This window comes from Ambystoma mexicanum, chromosome 10, assembly GCF_040938575.1.
Source record: "Ambystoma mexicanum isolate Mex_15411 chromosome 10, UKY_AmexF1_1, whole genome shotgun sequence".
NCBI lineage: Eukaryota > Metazoa > Chordata > Amphibia > Caudata > Ambystomatidae > Ambystoma > Ambystoma mexicanum.
The window spans coordinates 863,020,546-863,038,297 of NC_090932.1; the positions used below are offsets into that span (position 1 = coordinate 863,020,546).

The 17,752-nt window shown below is 47.2% G+C and overlaps 1 protein-coding gene across 3 annotated transcripts in view; it reads left to right on the forward strand.

The window, feature by feature from the left end:
* The window catches only part of PRKCI (protein kinase C iota), a 1,761,305-nt gene extending 1,743,839 nt beyond the window's left edge, over positions 1-17,466 (forward strand). For all 3 annotated transcript variants that reach the window (XM_069618564.1, XM_069618565.1, XM_069618563.1), the window contains one exon: positions 15,309-17,466. In XM_069618564.1, the coding sequence (XP_069474665.1) occupies positions 15,309-15,396 (88 nt within the window). In that variant the 3' untranslated portion in view covers positions 15,397-17,466. The remainder of the gene's footprint in view (positions 1-15,308) is intronic.
* The last annotated feature ends 286 nt before the right edge of the window (positions 17,467-17,752 follow it).

Consider the following 17,752-nt stretch of genomic DNA (forward strand, 5'->3'; position numbering starts at 1 on the left):
AGGGTTGCGTTTAAAAGCTGTGAGAGATATATAACCAAGGATAAAACAGGGAGAGACTATCTAAAGGGAGAACTTCCTAAACAGAACCTTGAAGGAAGAACAAGAGTAGTTTTTAAGAGCTACATTGTTTGAAGAGCGGCGGAGCTCATGAAGAAAATAGCAAGAAGACACCATGAAAGATTGTGTTAAGAAAAGTAGATTCTATGGACCTGACGGAGACATGGGACTGACTGGACAGGGAGGGCTACCCACTGGAGGGGCCACGCCACAAAACTAAAGACAACCTGAGTGGATGAGGCCACCCTCAGGAGGCAGTGAGATTTGGTGTATTGAGTTTCTGGGTTTTATCGACCTGGCGAGGCACGCGAGAGGCGTTTATTCTGGCTGTAGCGGAACAGGGTCTTGTCTGGATGCGCACCCCCTCTTGACATGTATCCATGGGGTCTTTCGCTCGTGGTAGTTGGTTCCTGTTTAGTTCCAGGGGGGTCGACAGATGCTTCAGTTTGGTGGAAGAGTGGGATGGAGGTAGAGAGAGTGAATCGGTTGGAGAAGTTTGAGGGAGCGTTGGGGTTAAGGTACGTCCAGAGTACAGATTTGGTGAGCACCAGCAAAGATCCAGAGCAGGAACGTGGAAGGGCTTCTCCTTTTACCTGTATGTCCTGGTGTAAATGGGCTTTTGGACCAAATTAAGCTAGGGCTGGTTTCCTATTTCCTTAATGCGCACAAGGCTGACCATGTGTTATTGCAATTAACACACTTGCTTGGTTAAAAATGTACCTTTTTCAGGAGAGCGAGACATGCTGTTGTCGAACATGCCGGATTCTACAGGGACTCCAGAGGGGTCCCAATTCTGATAGGAAAGTCCTTCCCGCGGATAGTAGATTTGGTGGCCATGGATGTGGATGGCAGGTATTTGATAGTCAGTGGTTCGCTCTGGAGTGCGACAGTTTCTCGTTTCAGTGTATGCACCTCTCTCCCTTCAGGCTAACACATACACCAGTATTCAGTCCCAGCTAGCTGTCCATGGGGAAGGCATCACAATAATTGGGGGGATTTCAAAGATGCAGTCTCTCCGGATCAGGACAGATCGTCATACACCTGGGAAACCCGAGGTAGACCGCACACAAAGCTGTACACTCTCTTGAATGCGCTGTGATTGAGTGACACCTGGTCTGGTATTACACCCTACTGCAATGCGCCTCTCCTTTTATTCTAACGCACATAACTCATTCTCAAGGATCGATTACCTTCTGATACCCACCAGGGTCATGGACAGGGTGACCAAGACCACTTTTTTACAGAGGGGAATTTTGGACTATGCCCCCCTATCTCAATTGACAAGAAAGGGGGGCAGACAAATCGGGAGATGTATACTGTACTACCTACGCAATCCAGAGATTCCAGAGCGAATCGCACAGGCATCGGAGAAGTAGTATCAGCTCAATGAGTGATCAGTAGACAGCAAGTCAGTGTTATGGGAGGCATACAAAACAGTGTTTTGTGAGGGGGCGGCATCAGCTGTGATAGGGCACCACAAGCGAGCTAGGCACCTCAAGATGGTGGAGAGAGAGGACGAGGTAGTGAAGGCGGAGGCAGCCCATGCAGAGCATCTGACAGAGGAGAGTAGAAGGGAATTACGCAAAAGCACTTCCCAGCTCTGCTCTTTAGCAAACGGTGAGGCCAGAGCGGCCCACTGGGATAAGAAAGCCAGTATCTATGACATGGGGATATGTGTGAAAGGATGTTGGCATGGTTACAAAGGAGGGATGAAGGGAATCATTGGGTCAGGGAGATTCGGACCGGGGACACATTCTGACAGAGACAGAAGAGATTGCAGAGGCCTTTGCAAAATACTATCAGACCATGTATGGGGAAGAGGTGGGAAGGGGGGGGGGTGATGACAAGGCTACCGGGACACCATAGATCTACCTGGAGCGTGGTAGGTGGAGAGTCAAGCCCTGGAGTTGGAGCCCACCAAGAAGGAAAGTCAAGTAGCGATTGGGCAGTTGCAATCTTGGAAGAATGGGTGATTATATTGGCTTTCCCGAAAACAGTTAGTGGCGCCCTGTGAAGGATTCTAATCGGGCGTCACACCGGACCAGGACCCTTTGTCTTAGCCTAGGATGTAATGCTCAATGAGAATACTTTTTCTTTATTTGCTACTAATTCGAAATGAGCCGATACCAACCCGTCTCACACCCCCTTTTTACAAATGCCCCGGGTCACAATGGACCAGGAACCAGGCATTTATTTATTTTAATTTCAAAGGAAATCACACAATGTTTATATTGGGCAGCAATCACCAATGTAGTGATAATTACAATGAAAACCACTGAAAAACACTTTGGTAACCTTCTACAAGAACATATCCACAGCACACATGAATAGGAGCACTTTTTCTATTCGGGTAGATAGCACCCGAGTTAAGGTTTTCCCCTGTAATGTTCCCTCAAACCCTGATTGAATTCTTGATAGAAAGAAGCAACAGGGAGTCAGGGATATGAGGCAGCAAACAGAATCAAAAAATAAGAGGCAAATGCAATGGCATAAAATGACACTCGGAATTTGACAAATAATTATGTGTGTGATTAAATAAGGATGTACATATGTTTTATCACAGTATCAGGGATGTTATATCACTAGCAACTATAAGGTAAGGAATCACAAAAGGCATATAGTTTAAAAGCAACTTGAAATGGAGAACATAATGCAGTCAAAATCACACGTGGAAAAATTGCAATTTACACTTTATGCAGTTTTAAATGTCAAAAAGTTTTTTTTTTAAACCGGGTGAAATATACAGAATCGGACTGCGGTTTATAGGTTGGGTGATAGATGCACATCACAGGGATCATATAGAAGTGGAAGAGTGACTATAGCTGAGTAATTGGCTGATATTTTCAAGGGGAAAGAAATTCAGTTTTGGTAAAATAAAGCAGTTAAAAAGAGAAAATCGCTTTGGAAAGGAAAAAGGACAAGTTTTACTTACACTAGATTATCAAGAAGATAGCACTGCCCATGAAACAGGTTGAACGGCCGTCTTAACCCCCTTCACGCTGCGTGTCTCTTTATGTGGAAATTAATTAAATTATTCAAAATATTGCTATTCTCCAGCATGGGGTCTGGCATGGATTCACATGCTCATGAATATTCCCCGTCGTCAGGCCGGGAATCCTCGGTTTAGAAAAAATCAGTATCAGTTTCGTTTCTGATCGGTCTTTCTCAGTAGTAACCAATCACTGGTCTCTGGGTCATACTGCCCCCAGCCAATGACTGCCCTCTCCCTAAGCCCCGCCCCTGGCAGCCATCCTCAGATTTTTACCGCATGTTCAAGTGTTGGGAGTCCTCGTGCTGTAGCTCTCGAGCTTTTGCTGCGTTTTCGCGCTTTTTTCAGGAGATTTCTCATTTTTTCAGTTAAATAGAGCCTCAAGCTCCACCGTTTCTACTTCCGATCAACAGGGATCCGTTTCGGAGTTTCTACGCCCCTCAAGGGTGAAGATTTCGTCGAGTTACGCTTTTGGAGGATCCCAGAAGTTCCGAGGCCTACCCCGGACATGGTCCAGGAGAAAGGGAGCTCGACGCCCAGGAAGCTGTTCAGGACCTGCCCTGGATGCCAGCTTCAGAACGTTTTCAAGGAGGACGAGCATTCGTCATGCCTCTGCTGTCTCCATGAGGACAAGACGCACAAGGAAAAGGACTGCGCGTTTTGTGGGAACATGTCAGAGCGGACCATGAAGGATCGCCACCTCCGTCTCGCCAACTGACTGGAAGGTAAGAGCCCGCCAGGCGAGAAGAAGAAAAAGAAGTCCGAGCAGTCTTCTAAGTCCTGTGAGGATGCCCCGGCGACGGAGGCCCAACAAAAGGCTAAGCACCGCGAGTCCGCGGGCACCGGGAGCGCCGAACGTCGGGCTCCTTGGTTGCCAGGCAGGGCCTATCCTCCCCGGCGCCATCGACCACGAGCCACCGCTCTAGCGAAGCTTCTGGAGAGGCCCCGGTCGATCTCGAAGATTCCGGCAGAGGGGGAGCGAGGTTCGGACCCTCCCCCCAAGGTGAAGGCCCCAGGCGTACAGAAGGTGACGTCGGCCTTAATTCACCCTGCTAAGACCTCGATTGAGGATGTCGCCGCGGCCCTGGCTCAGCCTGTGGAGGCTACACCAGTGTAGGCGGCCTCAGGTACCAGAGTCTCCCTGCCACCGCAGAGGGAGTCGTCTTTCAGGCCCATCGAGAAGACCCCCTCGAATTCCTCGTTGGAAAGGGTGGGGGAGGGGCTGGTGGCCATGGTGGATACGGACACGACCTCTGAAGAGGAGCTCATCCAAGTCGTGGAGGAGGCCCAGCCCATTGGGAGGGATCCCAATGAGGGCGAGGGCGACGGTGACGCAGACGAGGCTCCTCAAGAGCCCTCGCTCCCGTCGTTTCCGGCGCCGCAGGACACCTCGGCGGCCATTTTGTCAGCCATCCAGTCCTTATGCTCGGAGATAAGGACTAGGTTGCCCCTTCCCCCGACGGAGGTACCTGAGCCAGACCCGACGGGGGAACCGGAGCTAGGATTTAAGAGGAGGACGACGCATCCTAGGCCTCCTCTCCCGCCTCTGCGGCCTTCTCTGCCTTCCCCCCGGTCCACTACCCACGGGGATGATACAGGCATGGACACGACTACGATGGGTACGGATGACGACGGAGGCGACGACGGGACGTGTCTCCTGTCGCCCCCTGCCCGGGCATCCCCGCCCGACGAGATTGGATCCTTCCATGCTATGATTTCCAGGGCATCCAAGCTCTTCCAGCTCTGCCCCGAAGAAAAGAAGGAAGGGTTCCTTTACCAACGTCGCCGTACTGCTTCTTGATGACATCTGGGATGAGGGGCTCGCCCTCCTCAAGAACGCTGCCACGGCTCCTGCGAAGAGGGACCGGTACGAGAAGAAGTACCGGGTCCCCGATGCTGCCCCCTTGTGCCTTAGGGCGCAACCTACCCCGGATTCGGTCGTTTCGGCGGCGGCCAAGAAGAAAGCGGGGGGGGGGGCATCGGCCTCAACTTCAACCTCCCCGCCGGACGGCGAGGGTAGGAAGCTGGATGCGATGGGGCGACGGGTCATCTCATCTGCAGCGACGACCATCAAGGCGGCCAACGCCCTGGCCATCGTAGCCCGCTACGACAGGGAGTTGTGGTTCAAGATCGCCCCTCTGTTGGACTTCCTTCCGGATGCCAAGAGGGCTGAGGCCCTGGAAATCTTACAGGAAGGTGAGATTGCCTCGGACCATGCCATTACAGTGGCTACGGACATCGCCGACACCGGTTTCCGTCAGTTGGGCAACAGCGTTTGCCTGAGACGACGAGGATGGCTCAAGGCAATAAATTTCCGCCAGGACGTACAGACCAAGGTTTTGGACATGCCCTTCGATGGGAACAACCTTTTTGGCAAGGCGGTTGGTCCCTTCAGGCGATCAAGACGGACACGGAGACGGCCCGTGCACTGGGTGTGCTCCAACAGCGACTGCCGTCCTTTCGGAGCTCCGGAGGCAGACAGGGTGCCTCCAAGGGAGCCGGCAGCAGCTCCTCTACGTACCGTCAAGCGTTAAGATCTTCGTCACAGGAGGCCTACAGGGGACGCGGCAAGTCAGGTGGATCCCGCCGTCGTCGCCAAGGTGGTCAAGGAGGCAAAGCGGCCTCCAAGCAAGATTGAACCGACCGCCGGGTCGGGCCCCCGTCGAAGCACCACGGTGGGAGGCCGGCTGACAAAGTTCGTCGACGTGTGGGAGTCCATCTCCACTGACCGTTGAGTGCTGGACGCCCTGGCCCTGGGGCACGCCCTTGAGTTCCACAAGAGGTGCCCCCGCATTCCTCCCATGGCCAGGAAGGAAAATCACGTCCCTCAACTGCTGTTGGAAGTAAGGGCGATGCTCAGGAAAGGTGCCATCGAGCTCGTTCCAAAGAGGCTTCGGGGCTCCCGAGTTTACTCAAGATACTTCCTCGTAAAGAAGAAGACAGGAGGATGGCGTCCCATCCTGGACCTGCGACGACTGAACAAATACATCAAGGCACAGAAGTTCCGGATGGCCAGTTCAAGGCCCTCCCGTTTGGATTAAAATCGCCGCCCAGGGTGTTCACCAAGTGCCTAGCACCGGTGGCGGCGCGGCTGCGCCTGCAGGGGATCCACTTCTACCCCTAACTGGACGACTGGCTCATACGGGCAAGGACAAGGGAGCTCGCCGTGGAACACACTGCGAAGACCGTCCAGCTGCTCACAGACCTGGGGTTCTCCATCAACTTTCCAAAATCCCACCTGGTCCCGTCGCAAGTCGCCCTGTTTCTGGGAGCACAGCTTGACACAATGGCGCTGCGGGCCTCACCGTCGGAGGAAAGGATAAGGACCATCCTGGGAAAGGTGCAACGCCTGCTGGCCACGGACGTGGCCAGAGTGAGGTCTATCAAGTCCCTCCTCGGAATGATGTCCTCCTGCATTTATCTGGTGCGCCACTGCAGACTTCGGATGCAGCCCTTGCAAGAATTCCTCGACGCCCACTGGATCCAAACGACGGGCAGCTTCGAGGACAGGATCCCGCTCGACGAAGCGTTCCATCAGGCGATACGATGGTGGGCTGTCCGCTCTCATCTGACGGCGGGAACAGGTTTCCTAGCCCCGGCCCACCAGGTGACGATGACGACAGATGCCTCCCTGGAAGGTTGGGGAGCGCACACCGTGGGTCTCCACGTGAGAGGCCTTTGGCTCCCGGAGGAGAAGACTCTCCACATGAACATCTTGGAGCTCCGTGCAGTGTTCTGGGCCCTCAGGTCCTTCCTTCCGTCCCTCAAGGGCAAGGTGGTGAGGATCTTCACCGACAACAACACCACAATGTTTTACATTCGGAAGCAAGGCGGAACCAGATCCCCTGCCCTATCCAAGGAAGCCCAGGTTCTGTGGCATTGGGCCGTCGCCCAAGGGATGTTTCTGGTGCCCTTTCATCTGGCAGGGATAAAAAACACCATCGCCGACTCACTCAACAGAGAGCTGCACTCGTGCCACGAGTGGGAACTGCGCCAGGATCAAGTGGACCGACTCTTCCGACGATGGGGGGAACCCCAGATTGATCTCTTCGCGACGGCGGCGAACTCCAAGTGCCGGAGGTTCGCCAGCAGGTTTCCCCAACCGAGGAACATGGGCGATGCTTTCTCGTTCCCTTGGGACGGCCTGTTCCTTTATGCGTTCCCGCCGTTGCCGTGGCTACTCCGGCTCGTCAACCAGCTCAAAAGGTCCCGGTGCAGGATGATCCTCGTCACACCGGCGTGGCCGAGGCAGATCTGGTTCCCGGACCTTCTGGACTTGTCAGCGTCCCCGCCTAGTCAAACTGCCGACGGACGCAGATTTTCTCTCCATAGAAGGAGGCGCCATTCTTCATCACGAACCAGAGTCGCTGAACTTGCAGGCCTGGCTCCTGCAGCACTAGAGTTTGGAGGATACGACATCCCGGCCGACTTCAGAGAGGTTCTTGCGAAGGCCAGGGCATCCTCAACTCTCAAGTGCTACGGACACAAATGGAAGAGGTTCTCTGTCTGGTGCCGTGCACAGAAGATTAACCCTCTGCGGATTACGGCCCCTCAAGTATTGCCGTACCTATCGTCCTTGGCCAAGGGTGGCCTGTCTCACGCTTCCATCAAGGTACATCTGGCTGCCGTCTCACGTTACACCAGAACTACAGGACGGGCGTCCTTGTGGTCTCATCGACTGGTGAAGGAATTTATGAAAGGACTGTTCCGATCATTCCCGCCGGTGAAGGCCCCTGCCCCGGCGTGGGAGCTCAACGTGGTGCTGACTAGGCTCATGGGGGCCTCATTCGAGCCTATGCATTCAGTGCCGTTGAAGTTTCTGTCGTGGAAGACAGCATTCCTCGTGGCCATCACCTCTGCACGACGAGTGGGAGAGATCCAGGCCCTGTCTTGCAGGCCTCCATACTTGACTTTTCACGACACACGGGTGGTGGTGAGGACGCACCCCTCCTTCATGCCCAAGGTGCCGTCGGACTTCCACCTCAACGAGCCCTTGGTGTTGCCAGTTTTCTTCCCGTCGCCTTCGTCGCTGGCTGAGAGGACTCTGCACTCGCTGGATGTAGCTAGAGCGCTGAAGTTCTACGTGGACCGCACGAAGAGTTTTCGGAAGACATCACAGCTGTTTGTGAACTTTGGACCTGTGAATCAAGGGAAGGCTCTCTCGAAGACTTCCATTTCCAGACGGCTCTCCGGCTGCATCATGCACTGTCACCGGTTGGCAAACCGGCCGTTGCTAGGCCGTCCGAGGGCCCATTCGACCAGAGCGATCGCTGCTACTACGGCATTCCTGTCTGGTGTGCCCCTGCTCGACATCTGCAGGGCTGCTACGTGGAGGTCGACGCACACCTTCACGAGATTCTACTGCGTCGACCGGGATTCCAGGGAGGAGTCCAGAGTCGGCCAGGCAGTGCTGCGCAACCTGTTCGCCTAAGGTGAGCCTGATGAGGAGTTGCTTAATGTTGAGTTGTATTGCTTGATATTGAGCCTTTTGCCACCTGCCGTGGTTGTGCATGTGTATACTGCTATGTATTCTTATATTCATGAGCATGTGAATCCATGCCAGACCCCATCCTGGAGAAGGAACAAGTTACTTACCTGTAACTGTTGTTCTCCAGCATGGGTCTGGCATGGATTCACATGCGAACCCTCCCGCCTACCCCTTTGCGGCTCTTCACTTGGTCATACTGCCACTTCACGTGCTACCAAATCTGAGGATGGCTGCCAGGGGCGGGCTTAGGTAGAGGGCAGTCATTGGCTGGGGGCCGTATGACCCAGAGACCAGTGATTGGTTACTCCTGAGAAAGACAGATCAGAAACGAAACTGATACTGATTTTTTCTATACCGAGGATTCCCGGACTGACGACGGGGAATATTCATGAGCATGTGAATCCATGCTAGACCCATGCTGGAGAACAACAGTTACAGGTAAGTAACTTGTTCCATGAGTTACAAGATGGGGTGAATGAAAGGAGGGTGCTAATGCTAGGAAATCAAGGACAGGTTGCACAGAGCATTTTAACAGTTTTTAACAAGTTACCAGGGTATGAATAGGATTACTTGGAAAATAGGGCAAAGAGTGAAGATGGGATATGCTATGTGTTGCTATGAGATGGGGAAATACTCACAATCTGGACTTTAGTTTGGGATTTGGGACAGCCAACCGGGTTCTGGACTCAAAGGGCTCAGGTCACAGCACAGCCAACACCCCTTAGAGCAAACAGCTGGGCAGGTCTGGTCACTGGATGGCAAGGGTACAGCGGGCATGCAGGTAGTGGGCAAAAAGCCGGTCTGGTCACACGATACTCCCAAAAGGTACCACAGCCTTTTCCCCTTTGTTATTGGGATTTTTAGTGGGGTTTATGGATCAATGGTCTTGCTGGGATAGGGTCAGCTATGCTTTGGCCTGGTAGTAGAGTCTGGAATCTTGCAAAGGTGGATCTGGAATGTCTGGATACGCAGGTGCTGGAAATTCAGGAGAGAGAGTCTGTCCCTGTGAGCTCCCACCCCTCATATAAAGCGGGTGACTTCACCGGGTTTATTGTTTGGCAGAACTAAGCTAGACCTACCCCCAAGAACTGGATAGGTCAGCCTATGTTGGTCACCTCCTCTGGGAGGGGACTCAGTTCATGGGTTTGTATTTTATGAGGTGCAAAGCCATCCCACAGTCCTTTTTGCCAAAAATCAATCTGAACATAAATCACGCATTTGTACAGTTGTGGCACTTTTGCAAATTACGTAAGCAGATTACATATTTCACACAGAGCATGGCAGTCCAATTTTCACATTTGTAGGACTTTGTTTCGTCCATCTAATAATTTTTCATCATTTTCAATTACATTATTTTACCTACATTTCTATAACTATATACATATGTGTATATATTATCATAAGGCATGTGAGTATTGAATTTCAAAGTGGCACCATATACACTTGCCTCAGAATATCCAATTATCTGCCATTTCTGTCCCCAATAGACCAGTGAAGGCTACCATGTCTTAAACTAAAGCCACCAAAATTGCATCCAAATTGTGAAACTTTCGCATTACTGCGTTGTCCAATATTGGAGATAAAAAGTCTTGAAATGTATTTATAAAATATCCCTTGGAGCTAGATGGCAAGCATTGCGTACCAAATAAGGGCATGACTTCCAAGGCTGCTCTGGAGTTGGCTTTGAAGCTCCCCAGTAGAAGTTGAGGGGAGGTGATTTTCCAAAAGTCACACGTAGGCGTCCCAGAATCTATTGTCAACCTCGAGCACAGACAGAAGTCTGACGAGCGTGTGATATTCTGCCTCTTGGTCCATTCAGAGTTTCAAAGGGCACAATTAACACGTAGGTGTCCCAGAAATCCCATGTGGCTTCCTTTGGGGGTAGGTAACTCCTGTTGTCAGCACCCACATGTCCCTTGAGCCATGGCAGAAAACCTGTTTGTGCTGATTTCCCAGTACAGCCAATACAGGTTTTTCTTTATTTTATTTTGTTCTAAATCAGAAGCAAGCTTGTTGAAATAAAACATCCAATATATGTTTCCCAGAAAAACCCCCCTTACATTGCTAGGCAAGGACAGGGCATCATCCAACATTACACTTTTAAACCAGGTATTTTTCTTATTTGCAAAAGCACATTTCAACACGTGGTGAAGTCTGCTGGGATGTCCCTTTCAAAAGGTTTTCTCTTCCATCTGAATTCCCAACATTAATTTGCAGCCCTAGTCAGTTTCTTTTCTACAGCAATCTGTTCAGACACAGGCCCACTGAAATTGACATATGTCCATAGAGCTAGGGTTTCTTTTGAAGCCTTGATTTTTGACCTTTTGTAGCCCAAAGGTCAAGCATTTTCCATGCGGCTTGAAAGTAAAGTTTCTGTCGATTTCCCAGTTCTGGTTTGAGACAACCTGTCATTCAGGGATAATGCTCTCTTCTGCTGGATCACAATCGGAATATGGATGGGCAAGGCAGGGTCTCACTGATAAAAGCAGTGTGATGTTGGACAAATGAACAGAGCGTCAGGAAAGCAACCTTTTCAATGTAAAATATTCCCTTTTCAATGGGATCTTCTTAGCAAGCAGCAGAGCAGCGCTGCTTTTCAATTTGCTTCTTTAGTGCACACAAGAACACACACTGGCAGCCTTTCTCGGTGTGCCCCCTGTTCCAACGTGCCCCATAGGTGCTTAGCAAGACAGTATTTTGTAACTGCAAAACTCAGTTTTGATGCGAAGCAATGATGCTGTTGACTGCTGAAGTGCAGCTTGGTTATGGATGGGAATTCTGCTGAGTGGTTTGATGTATCCCACAGGCCATAAGTCACAGAAGAATTGTATTGGAGCTTTCACACTCACATTTGAGAGCAGCAGCTCATCAAATGGTGGGGACAACCCAGAGAGGTAATTCCCTGATTCTGCTGGCCTGTAGTTTCTGCTGATGTCAAGCACTATGTTTTGGCGTGCGACATCTGCCAAAAGACTGCAGCAACTCCGGTCCATGTCGTTCTTTTGGCAGCCTTTACAGATTACCGAGATCATATCTCTAGAATTGCAATTGACATAGTTGGCCCGCTTGAAACATCCAACCTGGGAAACAAATATATCCTTGGAATTGTGGACTATGCCACCAGATATCTGGAAACGTTTCCGCTTTGTAAAACAGATACAAAGTATCTGTAGCCCATTCTTTCCCCGAGTAGGATTTCCAAAAGAGATACTGATCAGGGCACTCCTTAAGTCACGTCTCATGCAGGAAGTCAAGGAGTTACTCCACATCCAAACCCTAGGAACGTCCGTCTACCATCTTCAGACAGGTGGCTTGATAGAAAGATGCAGCCAGACATTAAAAAGAATATTACAGAAGTTGGTTTAAACTAACGGGAGGAATTGGAACATCATGATTCCCTGGATGGTGTTTGCAGTCTGGAAGACCCCAGAGATGTCCGTGGGATATTCCCCTTTTGAGTTTCTCTATGGGAAGGAACCATCGGAATGTGTTGCATGTGCTAAAGGGACCTTGGGAGGAGAGAGAGGAGGCCATCTTCCCAATTTCACAAACCATCCAAAAACTGAAACTGTTATGGCAGCGGTAAGAGAAATTGTGAAACATCTAGGCCAAGAATGGCAAAAGGCTGTCTATAATAAATATGCTGTGACTAGGTCCTTTTCGGTGGGTCAATCAGTTTTAATTCTCCTTCCGATATCTGAGAATAATATAATTCCAAGTGGTACAAACCCTATGAAGTCCTAGAAAAGAAAGGCCCCCATAAATATCTGATATCCCAACCCAGTAGATGGCAGAAGACACAAATCTATCATATTAATATACTCCAGGAATGGAGAGTAGACTCTAGTGAGTCAACCATGGTCACTATGGCCGCTAATCTTACTGATTCCGAAATGGGAAACAAATTGAGTTCCCCTTTCCCCACAAGCAGAGCTTAGTGACTTAATAGCTCAGTTCCCTGAAATATTCTCGGATATTTCTTTCATTACATCCGGACACTGGCACACAAGACTATACATCTAAAACCTTATAGGATCTCTTGAGGCCAGGAGGAAAATCATTGTAAAGGAGATGGCGGAGATGCTCAGGGTTATCATCGACCCCTCTGAGAGTCCCTGGTCCTCCCTTATTGTCCACTTTGCCAAACCTGATTAGTCCTTGCGTTTCTGTATAGATTTTAGAAAATGTATTAGATTTCCATCTTAGACAATTACCCCATGCCCAGGATTGATGATTTAATGGTAAAATTAGGAACCGCCAAGTACATTTCTACACTCGACTTGAATGAAGGATATTGGCAAGTTCCATTGAACACAGCGGACCGAGAAAAGACGGCATTGTCATCTCTGTAAGGTCTGTTTCAATTCAAAGCCCTACCCTTTGGTTAATATGGAGCCTGAGTCACTTTCCAAAGACTCATGGGCAAAGTATTAAAACCATGCACTGCTTTCTTTGGGGCCTACCTGGACGACATCATGGTCCAGTAACAGCTGGTCAGAGCATATACACTATCTTTATTCCATCGCCGTGCTCTGAGGAAAGCATGGTTAAGAACAAACCCATGAAAATGCCATTTAGTCCAGCCGGCTGTGAAATATCCAGGATACTTTGTTGGAAATGGCCTCATCCAACCCCAGGCTGAGAAAGTTATAGGTGGTTTATGCCAACCTTGTCCACCGTGGCTAACATTACAGATAGCTGAAGAATTTGCAGCCCCAGAAACTAACTTGAGATAAGAACAACCACGCTAGTTTTTGAGGGCCTGAAAAACATCTTATGTCAAGAGCCAGTTCTTAATATCCTGGATTTTAACAAAGGGTTCCTGCTACAGACTGATGCCTCAGTTGGCTTGGGTGCAGTGCTCTCGCAAGAATATGATGTAATTGAGCATCTTGTACTCTACACTGGCAGGAACCTCTTTCCCCGGGAGCAGTCCTATGCCACAGTAGAACTAGAGGTTCTGGCAATCAAATGGGCCATTGTATATCTCGGGTATTACTCAATGGGGAGGAGGTTCAAGTTGATTACCGACCACTCACTGTTAACCTGGGTGAGCCTCGGAAAGGACGCCTAACCTGAGAGTAATGAGATGGTGCCTGGATCTGCAACCTTTTTGTTTAACCGTGGAACATCGGAAAGGATAAGAACAAGAAAATGTGGACTTTCTGAGTAGATTCCAACTCAATGTAGATGGGGAAGCCACAGCTGTAAGGGGAAGGTATGTGATGAATCAATAGTATTATCCCTTCTCCCCAAGGGCAAACCACCCCCTTTGAGGCTAGGGAGGAGACTGCGCTCCCCAAGACCCTCACCAGGAGCCTGGGAGAGTGGGCCCTCACCGGGAGTGACTTCCCCTTAGGGGACAAGGACTCTCGTTCTATCAAGAAACTCACTAGACCAAGCACCATCTCTGCTTACCTGGGACAGCCTGCAATGAAGAATGATCTATCCATCATGCATTTGACTGCAGGCAATGTTGGAGAAAACGAATCCTGCAAAGGAAAAGCAGTTGTCTCTTTAAGGGGAGCCGAGTACTTCACTGAGAAGAGCAGATTACAAAATCTGCGAAAAGTGTTATGGGAGAAATGTGTCAAGTGAACAAGATGAATTAAGAGACAATCAGATATCCAGAAGCCAGGACAGTGAGAGGCTTGAATTGGATAGTGTCAGGACAAATCTGGGGAAGCTTGAGTTTAAAGTCTGAGTTATATAACCAAGGATAAACCCGAGAGAGACTATCTCAAGGGAAAACATCCTAAACAGACCCCTAAAGGAAGGACAAGAGACCAGAGTAATCCTGAAGAGCTACAAGAGCTCATGAAGAAAATAGCAAGATGATATCGAGGAAGATTGTGTTAAGAAAAGTATATTCTTTGACCAGAGAAATTTCTGAACCCCAAGTACCAGAAGATGAGACCAGGAGACGATAGATATTCTCTTGGCATCATTTTGACTTATTCTTATTAGTGATAGGGTTAGGTAGAGCAAGGTTTGGACCAAGAACACTTGTTTTGTTGCCTTCCTGGTGACAGACAAGCACCTTTTAATTTCTTAAGGTATGCAGGCTAATCCTAGCAATAGGGAAAGGCAGACTTTTTCTCATAGTTTCAATAAAAGTATCCTTAAAATGTCCACCAGGTGTCAGACTCCTACTTCCGACCCACCGTAATACCCTTACAATTTTGTTGCAGTGAAAAGGCCCAGTGCATGTTTTTGGAAACTACCCTAAAGCGGAAGGATAATATCAAATTGTTTACAGAAAGAGATAACATTACGCTTTGTACGACCTGTATAATCACTGACCAAACGCTTCGCCTCTTGGGAGGAATATTCCATCTTATTTCAGTTTTGATGGTGGAATGTACTAATCCCAAGCTGGGAAATACTCGTGCTCTTAAACTTTTATTACTGGCGGGCAGTGTACAGTTGCCACTTCATCCCTTTGGACATCTCTCACTGGAAGCATGGAGGATGAGGAATATTGCCCACAGTTTCTTAACTCCTCGAAAAGATCGCTCACTTGTTGGGGGAGTATAGGGTCTCGATCAAACGAGAAAACTGATTCAGGGATCCAACCCCTACTGAAACTGTCCCCTAACATACATTTGCACTGCTGCACTTGAAAGCCTTATTAGCCAGTCTTGAGCTAAGGCTGACAAATGTGGTGTTCAGAGAAACTTTCTTAACAGTGCTGCTACAGGATTTCCGTAGAATTCTTGCATAGGTTTAAGCCCTTATGTAATACTTCAATCATTTTTATTTTTTTCTCCTTAGGGATATTGTACGAAAGATTGACCAGTCTGAATTTGAAGGCTTTGAATATATCAATCCACTCCTGATGTCTGCTGAGGAATGTGTCTGATGTGCTACCACTTCTGACCTACATCCTTCATTTGGATCGGTTTTGCTGTGGATGGTTCTCCTTCATGCTTTAAACTCGAGCACCATTACTACAGCATTCCAAACTTGCCATCAACTAATGTCATCTTTTGTTAGTAGGATTTGTTACCATTTGTTCGTGAAATTGTAATTTTACTGCATGAGTATCCAACTTGGATGGTGTCAGAGCATGTTTCAGGTCTTTGCCTGGAAATATTTCCACTGATAGATTAGATGTCTGACCATGATATTTGGATTTTCTGTACAGAACTCTTTTTTCTTAACATACTTTTTTATCTTACTATTATGAAAACTCATACTACAATCATGTACTCTATTTTACTAATTGTTGTAAACGCCTCAGACATTTAATAACTGTTGTTTTAATTATTCGTATTCATTGTGTTTAGACACTGGTTTGTTGATACATTTTAGCTCCTGCTCTTGAGCATCATAAACAGTAGATTCCGATAGACTGCAGATTGGTCAGACATTTGATTTACTTCCACAGAACTTAGCAAGTCCCAACAACTTCAGTAAAAGCTGCATATGTGAAGAATATATTTTTTTATTTATAAATGTGGTTTTGGTTGAATTGTTTTCCTGTTTGCTTTTATGCATTTAACGATTACCTTCCTAATCTATTGCTGTTGCATGAAATGCACTTGTGCTAGTAACTGGAAAAAATGTCTTCATTTATTTAATGTTTCCTGGTAAAGGGTGCGGAAACTCCTCAACAAAAATGGCATTGCCCTATTTCTTTAGACATCTCTAAATATTAGCTCTTCAATTTTGGTAGCATTTTGTTAGAGCTTAAATAAGCATATCCATTATGGAAAATGAAAAAGACTAGCTGATGATGAATAGTCTCGACCTTAAGAAATGGCTTTAAATGTTTTATGCAGATCATTTTGTAATTGAAATAAGTAGAGGGTAGCTAAATGTAATCGTATTTTACATATGCATTTTATGCACAGCACACAAACACACCATTGTCAGGAAACGAAACGGGTGCCAACTATTTTAACATTTCTTTATTTCAATTATATTTGTTAATGAAAATCCACATGCCTTTCCTCTTTTTACATAGGGACTTCCATTTTAAAAATGTTCACTGTGAAAGAATAGTTGCTCTTTTTTTAGATCCATCATATAGACCCAAATAGGCATGCACTTTAGAGTTAGAGAAGTATTTTTCATATCTACTGTTGTATTCATTCGCACTTTGACTCTGATTATTCGTTTGAGCTTGTGTGACAAATGCATTCCTCCTGCATTTATTTGAAAGGCAGATCCTTACGGCATTTCAGTGCTCTTTTTAAATGATGAGTAGAGATATACATTCTTTATTGAAAGCAAGTTAAGCAATATAGGTGCACTGTGTGCATATTCACATAATATGCCTTTATTATATTAGAATGGTTTGGATTACTGAATCTGAGTTTCATTGTCTCAACATGCAGCTATAATAAGTTGGATACAGGAAAATGACAATGTGACATTAGCCTGTTTGTATTGAAGATTCAAACCTGTTACACAATTTGAATGCTGGTACCTTTTCTTTATATATGTTGGTTACACTTGGGCATGGTGTAAAATGTTGTCATGAAAATATTTTAATTTGCTATTGATTTTACGTTATTGGGAGCAGAATGATGTAATATATACTTTTTTATACAAAAAATCTTTACTTCTATAGTTTTTGCTTTTCACTTAATTTCTCAGATATTCTTTTATCTTTGATTTTAAATGCAATCACATGCTCTGTTTTAATACTTAGAATGCAACCGTTTCTGTTCTATGTTTTACCATTTAATAGTTAAATTGGGCATTGATGGTGAAATAGGTTATTTTACATTTTTTAAACAAGTAGCATATTAGCATTTTATGACGTGAACGGTGCAGCATTGTATGGTGAAATTGCATTTTATGTATATGCACCATACTTTAATGGGTTCTGGTTATAGTTTTCTATTCCATTTGCATGTCTTTGAAAACCTAAGTTATGTCTTTTAAAATGTGACTATTAAAAAAAAAAATAGTTGGAAGTGTATTCAGTTTTTAAAATTGGTAGTTGATGACCTATATAGTGTTTTTTCTCTTCCATCTAAGAACATTTGTATTCAAACAATGAAAACATCTTGCATCAGATATATGCAACTTAAGTGTGAAGATTTTCTTGCTCTACTTTGGAGGTTAATGTTTCCAAGACCTACTTGGTACTCATTTTTGATATTGGGGTTGCCAATACTCATCCTACTGATTATGAATCTGTGAAATACCATTCAGACAGTCTGCTTTCAAACGTTTTTCAGCTCACCACCAACGGGCTATGCAGC